The sequence below is a fragment of the Oreochromis niloticus genome, linkage group LG23, assembly GCF_001858045.2.
Source record: "Oreochromis niloticus isolate F11D_XX linkage group LG23, O_niloticus_UMD_NMBU, whole genome shotgun sequence".
In the NCBI taxonomy this organism is placed as follows: Eukaryota; Metazoa; Chordata; class Actinopteri; order Cichliformes; family Cichlidae; genus Oreochromis; species Oreochromis niloticus.
In genome coordinates, this window is record NC_031986.2 from 40,773,997 (window position 1) to 40,785,821 (window position 11,825).

Below are 11,825 nucleotides of genomic sequence, written 5' to 3' on the forward strand. Positions count from 1 at the left end.
GCTGTCTTTACAAAAACTTAATGTTTTATAATGAAAAGGCTATTAAAAAACAAGCCGTAAAATCTGTTTCAGGATTTTTATTATTTAGTGTGGTGTGAAAAGGTTTTGTGAGGTCATATAAGTGCCCTCCGTCTAGTGCTGCAGGGCATGGATCATTTCCCGACTCTGGAAATTGAGTCAGAGTCAAACTGTGTCCTGCCCTGGCTTATTACTGGCTGAGAGGATCGCCCATCCCAGCAGCATAAATATTTATACAGAGGGGGAACGACATCACTTATTCACAACACATTCATTCACTTAAGGCAGAGCTACTTGCAAAGTTAACTCAGAGTGATCAGCTCTGTTTGCCAAAGGACCATCACCTCTTCTTCTAGGTGTTTGCTGAGACAACTTTTTGGGAAGAAGTTTTTAAGCTAACTCAGAATACACAATGAGCGTTTTGATTTCTGTTTTGGGGGTGATTCTCACTTTCTGTCAGGTTGGGAGGAATCCTGTTAGTGGTGAGTAGATGTTTTCCATTTTTTCCATATTTTGAAAAAGCTTGAACAAAATGTCCTATGCTTTCAAAATCATGGCAGAAATCTTGGTAAAATGATCACTATGAAGGAAGGATTTTGACAAAACCCCAATCCATTTTTCTCCTGTTTTGAATGTAAATGTTTGTAAATTCGAAATAAGCTACTTACTACTGATATGTATCCTGACATATGTAATATATAGTATTCTAGATGGTATAATATTTTTAGAAAGACAAAGATTTGTGACAAGTCTTATGAAGTGTGATTGACAATCGTTCATAATAACATGATACACTTCCTAGGTGTTTCTGTAATAAAGATAACTATTCCTATAATAACTAACATCTGCTATGGCACCATCTCCAGCTGGGATGTGCTGGCTGCAGCAGAGTCAAGATCAAAGGTGCAACATGGTGCTGATGAGAGGGGTGACCAGGGAGGAGTGCTGTGCCGGGGGACGCCTGGACACAGCGTGGTCCAACACCAGCCTGCCCATGAATGAAGTCAGCCTGCTGGGCTTCCTGGGTATTGTCTCCTGTAAACCATGCAAAGGTAAACAAACCATTAAAAAAGTAATGAGTTGCATCTGCCAAGTATAAGAAGCAAGTTGCATGTACTGCTCTGATTAGTCACTGCCATTAACTGTAAAAAGATGCTGCGTAATTCTTAACAGTCATATTCTTTACAATATGACTGGTCTGCTACTGTAGTTAGTTTAAGGTGAGTACACGGAATAACAGCTGATAGCCTAGATATAATTTGCATACTTAAAAACAAAGCTTAAATATCATTGGGTTTTGATTAATACACTGGGTATTCCACTGCATAATAAAACCATTGTGTCTCTTGGAGAGAGTTTGTGAAGGTCCATTTGAGTCATTTGTGAGATATTTACACAATGAGTTCCCAATGCAGCTTTCTAACAAATTGCAGACGCGGATCAAGGAGAGGCATTATACAAAACTCCAGCTGTCCTGAGAAGCTTCCTGCCATGGAATTTCTGCAAGGTTCATTCAGGTTCACTTGCAGATATATTCTGTTTTCATAAGCAGAACTTGCGTGTGAACAATGTGATATTTTTTCTTTGCATGTTTAATAAGTTCCACTAAAAAGACTAGCTACTGGCATTTTTGGATACACCCAGCCCCATGTTTGTCTTGGTGTGTCACATGGCTCATCATGGAGAAATTGAGATGTGAATTCTGTTTAGATAAATTTTAAATAAGCAGAAAGAAGACAGTTAAAGCTTTGTTAAAATGCCCCTTGCATAAAAATAAACCCTGTAACTCATGGGAAATTAATGAGGCTGGTGGAAACCAAAGCTAGTTAAAAAGGAGTCCTGTTGTCTTTCACAAACAGGAAAATGTTTTCCTGCATTCTGAAATTTGCCCATACACCTGGGAATCATAATGTCCAGTGCTATTTTGATAGCTTGGATTTCTGTAGGAGGAAAACATCAGTATTTCCAATATGTTGTGTCATGCCAAATAAACAACCAAAAGCTAGCAATTCTGGACATCATTTTATTCGGATATGCAGAAGACATGAAGAGAAGGTGTACAGACAGCAAGACAGAAAGGGAGAGATTGAAATCAACCATAGAAACAGACCAGGGGAGTCGAGGAATGAAAACACAGCTTTGAAATAAAACAGGATATTAAAGTACTGTTGCAGACAGGAAATAAGTTCCCGATTGTTTACAGAATCCTCGGGACTCGGAGCTCATCAGGAATCATCTCCACAGACTCAGAAACGTCCCGGGAAGAGACCTGTATGCACTGTCTCATGTTGATTTTGCACTAGGATTACAGATCCTCCTGTGCTTTGACATTATGAGGTGTCGGAATAGCCTGTAGCTTCCTCGTTTTTCAGCCCGTAAACTTTCCTGACAGCTTTTTGAACTCCTTCCTCACAGCCTCCGCACAGTCTGTGTGCAGCCATACACAGATCTGTTATGAAAACACGCCAGCCTCACATTCCATTGGGCGAGACACCTCTGTGTGTAACGGTCAATAAAGAGATGTGATTATTATAAATATTGTGCAAGGTGGGAATTGTGTTGTGATCTGGGAAAAAACCCAGGTTTCCAGCTTGTTTTGTATGAAAATGCTGGTGAATCACCTGATGTCTGCAGACTTGTTAATACGGTAACATTACACTGTGCTTTTGTAGAGACATGTGAAGGAGTCAAATGTGGTCCTGGGAAGGTTTGCAAGATGAAGACAGGAAGGCCTCAGTGTGTCTGCTCTCCAGACTGCTCTCACATTACCCGGAGGCATCCTGTGTGTGGCAGTGATGGGAAGACATATAAGGATGAGTGTTCTCTGCTTATGGCGCGCTGTATGGGACACCCGGACCTTGAGGTCATGTACCACGGAGAGTGCAGAAGTAAGTTCATCCTTCCCTGCAATCTAAGCTGTTCTGTTCTTAAGCATTCCAATTCTGTTGCCCTAACGCCTTTTTTGTTTCTTTATTTCCCCAGAGTCGTGCTCTAATGTTGTGTGTCCAGGAACTCACACCTGTGTGACCGACCAGACCAACAGCGCTCACTGTGTCATGTGCCGCACTGCACCTTGCCCAATACCCATGCTGTCTGAGCACCCTATCTGTGGTAATGACAACGTCACTTACCCAAGCGCCTGCCACCTCCGCCGGGCTACCTGCTTCCTCGGCCGCTCCATAGGAGTCCGCCACTATGGCCACTGCAACAGTAAGATTGCTTAAACACCTGCCAGCTTCTACTTTTTACCTGTCTTTACATTGCTGTGACATTGTTTGCTACAATAAAGTAATTTATGGCTCTTTTTTTGTTTGTTGCAGGTCCACCTCGGAAATTTCACATCTTGGATGGCAGTGAGGAAAACGCAGTCTAGATGGTCGATTCCTCACACAGCCCCTTTTTGCTCCACTAGCTTCCCATAAGGAACTTTTTTTTGACAATCACTACCCCCTCCCCCCTTTCTACATATTAATGGTAGATGTGATATGAGACACCTCTGTTGGAAGAGGGGTGTTTAATAACACACACATGCCTCTAAAAAGCTATTTTTGTTAACTATGTTTCAGTTTGGAAAATGGAGGCAGATGAATGCATTTGTCATGAGACAGATATATCTCATGAGCTCTTTGGGAGATGTGTGCATATTGTAAATAGAATACCAGTACTATTTATTGGAGAAGGTATTAAAACTCTATTTATGTTTTTTAGCCTGGTAAAAAAAAAAACATGAAAGTAAAAGAAAAAACAAAAATCGTATATCCTTAGAAAGCTCTTTGTGGCGGGGCGTGGCCTGCAGTGCTGTGCAGGGAAGGCGGACACACCTGCATGGCACCGCAGGCCACGCCCTACCACACTCATGCAAAAAAAAATGTATTTATTGTTTGTTTGTTTTTTTAATGTACATATATATATATATATACAGTCACTGGGGTTGGCATTTTACAAATATTTTACAGTTTTAAAGGCTCCATTCCCCACAAACAAACATTTTCCCTCAAGCTAATGGAAAGCAAAGCTAATTTGTTTCAAAAGCTGATGCTATTTTGTAGTCTGTTGATGTGGTTTCAATTCACCACAAACAACAACGTGACAACTACAGTTCAGCTGCATGTACTTCATTTAGGGTGGCGAGGACGGGGTTCAGTCTAAACAAATCTGTATAGTCTCTGTTCCCCCCCACACATGTTTACTCTGAATCCCAGGCCAAACTCTTGGCCACCCGCTGATCACCGAAATTAACAGTTTTGTTGTGTTTCTGGGAGCCCTCGAGCCCTAGAGAGCCCTCTACAATACCTCCTCTGTTGAATTCTTTTTTTTGTTTTGTAAAATATTTTTTGTACGTCATGCAAGTTAGTTCTGATGCTGTTTTGCTGCTTTGATTTGTTTGGAATTTTTTTTTGTTTAAATAACTTACAGGACAGACAAATGTAATTAGCAGCGCCTGACTTAAAGGAAAATTAAATTTGTCTGGGAATGAAGTACAATTTGGTCCAATTGAAAATACCTGATTATACTGCCATCAGAGTCAATCTGCCGTAACACTGCACACATCTACACAAGTAAAAGTAGTCAAGTGATCCAATTCAACATATTAAACTCAAAGCAGATCCCTGGATACTTTAAACAGCCTTGATAGTGTACTTTGAAACATGTTAACTTTCCTTCTGTAAATAACAGTCTCAAGTGTACCACCTACCTGTGTACCTACTGTGAACTTTGAATGACAAATGCATCAACATATTTTTGTATTTTTGTACTGCCGTTGTAAAACAACTTAAAGTTTCATGTGTCACAGTGCGTATTCTTTCTTTTGAAATCAAAATAATTGTTTTTTTTTCCAGCTGCCTTGTTATACCTTGTTATTGCCTCAATTGTAATTTAATAACAATACTTTCCGCATGTGAAACAGCATCTGACATGTATTTGATGATATATAAATTTTTCTTAACTGTGTCACAGTCTTAATCACTTCAGCCAAATGAGATCATACTTGCACCCTTAAACGGAACTCATCAGCTGGGGTTTAGGGTGGTGGATCAGGCTCCAGCAGCCAGACAAGGCTGCCAGTTTATGTGTGCCGTGGTTAGACCTCGTCTCCTGTGCGTGCAGTGGGTGAGTTGCCTTTCTGACATCCCTCTCAAGGCCTCATGCGAGAGGAAAGAGAGAATGAAATCGAGCCTGTCCAGCTTTCCTCCCATCTCCTCAGGGATATCCCCCGTTCTAGAAAAGGCGGGACGGGTCAGGGGGATGAAGGGTAAAGGAGCTAAGGATTGAATGTTTCGAAGTGCTGAGGCCTTGATACTGACTCACTTTCCTGTATAAAGTACCTCCCTTGTTTTTCTGTTTCTAGCCTTCCTCTTCTGAATCCTGCACTCCGCCATGCAGCAGCATCTGGTTCAACTTTAGGCAGATGTTTATATTCCTGTCCAAGTACCCTTTTATTACACTGGGAATGGAATTAGATGTTTTGTTAGTCCGAACAGGGCAAATAATAATGCCACAGCAAAGCTGTTGTTGTGCCCACTCGTAAAATTTGTTGCTTTTTCAAAAATGTACATTTTAACATCGTTAGTATACTGTGTATAAAAAGACCTAAACTGATTCAAATAATTTGACTCTGGCATTCTTGCATACACATATTGGTCAGCTTTTGTCATCGCGCAAACAGCCATGATCTCAATACGGTTTACTAGAGTTTTACAGACAAAAGAGGTAGCTAGTGTAGCTACGAAGCCAGCTTAGTTTTCCATCATTAATGTGGAATTCATGTTGCCATAGCCAAAGTAAAGTAAAGTCTATCCCTGATCTGTATGATGTCAAAAAATGAGAAAATATCCTTAATATTGTCATCTCAGGTGACAAATTCTGCCTTCTGCTTGCGAAGAAAGTTGGAGTGGAGCTGAAACAGCTTGCATTTTCTATATGATAATATATTATAACTTTTACCCAACAACTAACATATTTGTGTAATAAATATTTAAAACCAAAAATTCCTACACCTTTGCCAACTATATTATTTACCGCACCAAACTAGTCTTTTTTTTTGGTCAAAGTTTAAAGTATGGCACCCCCACAAGAATTTGTAATGAATCTCTACCGCAATAAAGAATTTGCCACACTTTTGAGGCACATATGTTGAAATACCTGTGGTCTCCCCGTAAAATACACAAGTGGAAAACACGGCGAGAGAGGAGTTTTGGTTCACATGTGCTGCCTAACTATGCTCATTTAGGTACATTTTGTTTAAAACAAATTTTTTTAAAAAGAAACATTTGTTGTTGTCATTATGACTGTGTAACATCTTCACCAGGAACAGCCTGGACATCATTACCACGTAGGCCTCCAGCTGATGTCGGATATGATGGGCCTGTGTCATAGCAGTGGTGGTAATAACATAACCACAGAGTAAACCTATGAGCCATTTCGGAGCAATTCTAATTACATCTACCGCTGAACCTCAGGAATGCTGTGCCCACTTTGCTCCATATTTCATTCCTTTTACTACATGTTATGGTTTGTGGTGTATCCAAAGAGGTGTTAACCTTGCTTCCACTGGAACACGGTTTTGTGTGTTTGTGTGTGTGTTTGTGGGTGTATGTTAGTGTGTGTGGGTGTGAGTATGGATACATCTCTGCTGTTGAAGCTCACCTGTTATGACCAAGGGATAAGTCATACACGTTACATCAGAGCCCCTTGGTGAGTTGTTTATAACCGTCCAAACACATGCGGCTATAATGTGACGCCCACACTGAAATTTCAAGGATGCGTCATCATCCTGTTCTGATATGTCGAGCTTCTTTCTCAGCGACGTCCACATGGTATCATTTCCTCCAACTTGCCATACTACTTCCAGTAACAGCCAACATTTAGATCTGAAACAGTGTTGTGATGAAACCCAGTGCTGTGGAGTGTTTTGGAGACCACCCACTCTCTGGATCGCGCCACTGGATTGTAAACATCTCCATCCCACAGCTGAAACTAATAGATATCAGATCCATCACTCCATCAGAAAATATCTGCCTCACACATTATTTCCCAGAGTTGTTCTGTTACATGGCGAGTCTTTCAAATTTCCACATGTGCGCAATATTTTACGTCAGACAATAGTTTATTATGCTGACACAATAGCCAGTGCATCAGCCTTTTAGTTTATACTTTTAAATTACAGATGATGTTTTATATATTTCTTGGGAAAGCTTTTTGCTTTTTATTGCTTATCTGGAGTAACATGTTCTTTAGGAGCAAAATAATCTATCTGTCAGGGAACATATCACTGCTGATTATAACTCACTAAAGAGCCTTTATAATAAACAGCAATTAATAATAATTGGGCAATGTTTGGAAGTTTTGTTTCATGCTGTAGAAGTGTTATTTCAAAGCTGATTTTCAGCGATTATTTGTGGATGTCAGGTAAAGACAATGATGTCCAAAAAAATCCCCCAAAAGTTCTGAGAAACTTCTGCGATCACCAAAGTCACTTTCTTTGAGCCATTTGAGGCAACAATAATGTGAAACTGCAGGCAAGTGTAGTGCAAAACAGCAGCGTTATCCAAGTACTGATCATCAACAACAAATCAGCAGAGTTAGGAAGTTGTGTAAATGCTAATTGTCCCAAATTATTCCTGGCGAATTGTTTCACTTCCTCATCATGACCTCTGGCTTCTCCGTGGGCTCTGCGTGTGGTCTGGCCCATATGTACTAGGAATCACAGGGAGAAACCGGACAAGCAAAATATACAGTAAGATTCTCTGCAAAATATAATTCCAGACATAATTATGAAATATTGATCCCTGTTGAATTCACTATTATGTTCAAAAAACTATTGAGGGGGTGTCTAGTCATGGTTTTTAAAGTCTCTAGGAGCATTTATGCTGGGAAAATAGGCGCTTGTTGCTTCTCTGCCTTGACATTTGACAAGGTAAGCAAATTAGCTCTGGTTTGGGTTTGTGCTGAAATATCACACTGCACAAGTGAAAATGAAGTCAGTCAAGTGCGATAATGGGGCTCTATTACATTCCTAACCTTGACTCAAATGAAGTCCAATTGTGCTGTTTGAGGCTTGGAGAGCTACCAGACCACGGCCAGTTTCACATCAGCTTTTCAGGTGGCTCACTTACAGAAACAAGAGTGAAATACCTTTTTTATTAGCTTTGGCCAGCTACCTGCTTGTTTATCATGGAAAGTTGGATGGTTATGATGGAAAATTGCTTGAGCATTTATGTGCTGTCGTGTGTTACAGCATACCATGTAAATTCAGTAAAGATGAGAATGGAAAAGTTGCCTTTACATTTCATTTTTCCTGCTCATTAGGAACTTCTTTTAGCTGAACAGCTGCAATAGCCACCGGGACACACCTAATTAAATCACCTGTTCAGAACCTTTGTTAGCTGAAGAAGAATGTACCAAAGATAAGCTCAGGAGATTCATATGGTATCTATTCCCCAGAATGCTAAGCTTAACAGATGGTTTAAATGAACTGACACCGTGTTTAGCGGACGCTCTAGTGGTGTATAGCATACACTTTTGCTGGTATGAGACACACAAACATTGTTGATGCTCTATGTGTATTATGGCACTCTGTAGTTTCATTCAGGCAGACAGACATACAATACCTATACACATCTATACAATACATGTAAAAGCCATGGACTTTTCTATATAACAGAACAATATAGTGACCTTGATGTCACCCACTGGTTTGTGGACTCCGCATTTAAAGCTTGGGGTGTAGCAGTATGGCTGTCACCAGAAGTGGCTACATTTGAGCGAGACGTGAGGGTGCTATGTTTTCTATCCTATGGACTGGTTAGCAACATTTACTATGTATGGGTGAAAATGCACCTACTCAGATATTTTCTAATTAATACTAAGTAACACACAAATGAAATGCTTACATTTCCATCCTTCCCTTTTCTTCCAATTATCTAATTCAGGTCACGGTTGGGTTACAGCCTATCCCAGCTGTCATAGGGTGAGACGTAGGTTACGCCCTGCACAGCTCGCCAATCTGCTGCAGGGTTACTTGAATTTCACTCACCAGATTTCTTGGATGAAGAATCTGTGCAATCAGGCGGCACACTGTTATTTGCCAGCTAACTGCATTAAATAAGCTCTAGAAGGCATTAGCACCAATAACACTGTCAAGAGATCCAGGTTAGCGGCTTCCAATAGCTGGGGTGACTATCAGACATAGGTTTTTTTGTTTGGTTTTGGGTTTCTTTGTAACAAGTATTTAAAAAAAGTTTTAAAAAGGTATAGTGATATTCTTTAGTGCGGTGTGTGGGGATTAACTTGCTTTATGGGCTAGTCTCAAATGGGTATTTGAAGAACTTTGCTTCTGTGTTAACTCAACGTCTCAACTCTGGATTTCCCACTTTACCCAACTCATAACATTTAGTCATTAAACTGAAACATCTAGATGATGTATTTGTACTGTCTCTTTGACAAACATTTTAAACTCCAGCAGCTTGAGTGATTCACACATGGCTCATGTTCTCTTTGTAGCACATTCAGCGGTTCTGAGACTGTATTCAGCAACCTATTACTTACATTGCTTCTTTATTTTAAACTGTAACTGTAGCTTCTTTCCTCACTGTATCAATACCCACTTAGATTTGAATATACTCTTCATTCCTCATGGAGAATGAGTGACTCAGTGACTCTTCCTTTCCAATCACATGAGCAAACCCAAAATTTCTATGTTGAAGTTTATGCAGGAAATGATTACAGTTTTTTTCCTGTGGTAACACTGATGTTTGACCAAGCAAATGTATGACAGTTCATCCAGTGGTTCTTAATCAGAAAGATAGAAATAAAAATCTAATGGTGGTTCTTGAGGAAAAAATCAGGAGGATCCAAAGTTAGAAGGCAAAAGTCAGGAGCACTGAAGCAAATACAAAAAGACACTGATTGGGTCAAGGGCATAAAAAACACACTCTTAATGATCAGGACTGATTACCACGACTTAATGCAACAACTGCTTAATGAAACCAGACAAAATCAAAGTTTGCCAAAACATCTGCAGTTAGTAACCACAAACACTCCACTACAACAAGTCATTTGAAACTAAGTAGTTAATTGTACACATATGTTCCTCTAGCAACATCTATATTTTGTTAGCTGCTCAGTGATGTAATCCTAAACACTTATGTACTAATGCTGTACCATGGAGTTTTATCCTGAAACATGAGTAGAGTGGAAAAACATCGCTGGGATGCCTGCTGTGATTCACATATGATTATAAGCAGTGCATGTCTTCATGTTCTTAGACGTACAAGGTTTATTTTGTTAAAGAGAGCTTTGACCATCACTAATGTTGATTTTTAGCAGTATGCATGTGTGTGTGTGTGTGTGAGAGATGCACAAGTCTTGTGACACATGGCATCAGACAGAGTATGTCTGGAGGAAGAGAGAGTCTTCGATGGGTGGGACTGAAAACAAGTGACGCATGACTAAGAGGCCCAGGAAGTTCCAGCAGGCGGCTGTTATTGCTGAGTGTCTGCATGTGTGTGTATTTATGTGTGTATGTTAGTGTGATTCTGGGGCCCCGGGGAACAGTGTGGGGCAATCCTGGCGGGAATGTCTGGAAAAACTTGATGGAGTGACAAAAGCAGCAGTGTCCCTTGCACCATATCTGTCTGCTCCCTTGGCTGCGACACTTTGTTGTCTTTTTGAGTTCAATAGAAATTAAGCCATTAAAAGTAGGTCATGAACATTCCAAATATTGTATTTAGGAGTTACTCCATGTGAATGTATGCATGCAGATTAATCAGACTTAAAAAAAAGTCTGATTAATTAATTAATTAAAAGTCTGACTTAAAAAAAAAGTAAAAGCTGCTTTATCGCAGCTCCATGAAGAAACAGACTAAATTATTTTCACCTATTGCAAAGTTTCAGGGTAAATATCCAGTGTTTAAAAGCAACTTTAAACTTCTATACCTAAAACTACGATGTAGAAGGTCTCTTGGTAGTTGCTTTCTGCTGCCCACATGACCTCATTCTGACCCACAGTCACTCAGTCCCCAGATTGCATTGCTACAATGAGCATTCAACTGCAATGGCAGTGACGCACTGGGTTCAGGGAGACAATAGCTTACCTCAGTCTGGCAGACATAGCAAACCTCGGTGCTATCAGACTCTCTCTAATCTCAGCCCATGGGACAGTCGTGTCTTTCCTGCTCCCACATGGCCAGATCAGACACAACATCAACCTAGAGAGCACATTAGGAACTAACTTGGTTACATTGTTAGCTTTGCTGTGTGGCAACATCCAGCATTTTTTTTTTCAGTGATTCACTGTGCCATACTATAACCACACTTTAAGCTATTGATTGGTTTACTGACTTTTTTTTTGTTTTGTTTTGTTTTTTTTGCATAATACATTTACAGATATACATGGTGATTTGTTGTTCGTGCAAAATAGCAAACACTAAACACAAAAAAATACCAGGGGCTGGATGCACATAGGCCTGCTGTTACCAAGAGCATGAAAGCAAATGTTTCATGTAAAAATCAGGCCAGAAGGGTTTAGAAACCGGATTGGCCAATGGCTGGTCAGATGGGAACTCCTACTTGCTGTCAGCATGTGATGTGGCTCCAGACTTATGTGATATGTTTATAGCCATGAGTCTGCTGTTAGGGTAATCTCATTAAGGACACCTGTGTATAATAAAATATTGCTTAAATTTTAGCTGACAACCTCAAAAATAAAAACAGACCTGAAAACACAATTTAATCAATCATTTTGCTCTCCAGCCCTTATGCAACTATGTGATGTCTGAGACCTTCACTGCTATCTCAGGGCCACC

At 40.1% G+C, this 11,825-nt stretch overlaps 1 protein-coding gene across 1 annotated transcript; it reads left to right on the plus strand.

Annotated features, from left to right (window-relative positions):
- The first annotated feature begins 242 nt into the window (after positions 1-242).
- On the plus strand, positions 243-4,971 carry fstl3 (follistatin-like 3 (secreted glycoprotein)). The gene is made up of 5 exons (XM_003439856.5): positions 243-500; positions 885-1,070; positions 2,691-2,906; positions 3,001-3,228; positions 3,339-4,971. Exons 1-5 carry the CDS (start codon positions 431-433, stop codon positions 3,389-3,391), a joined length of 753 nt encoding a protein of 250 aa, XP_003439904.1. The 5' UTR covers positions 243-430; the 3' UTR covers positions 3,392-4,971.
- The last annotated feature ends 6,854 nt before the right edge of the window (positions 4,972-11,825 follow it).

Excerpts from the sequence above, each read along its gene's own strand:
- fstl3 (XM_003439856.5), top strand. The coding sequence starts at position 431 with ATGAGCGTTTTGATTTCTGTTTTGGGGGTGATTCTCACTTTCTGTCAG. Across the intron at positions 501-884 it reads TGGGAGGAATCCTGTTAGTG|CTGGGATGTGCTGGCTGCAG; the intron begins GTGAGTAGATGT and ends CACCATCTCCAG. Across the intron at positions 1,071-2,690 it reads CTCCTGTAAACCATGCAAAG|AGACATGTGAAGGAGTCAAA; the intron begins GTAAACAAACCA and ends GTGCTTTTGTAG.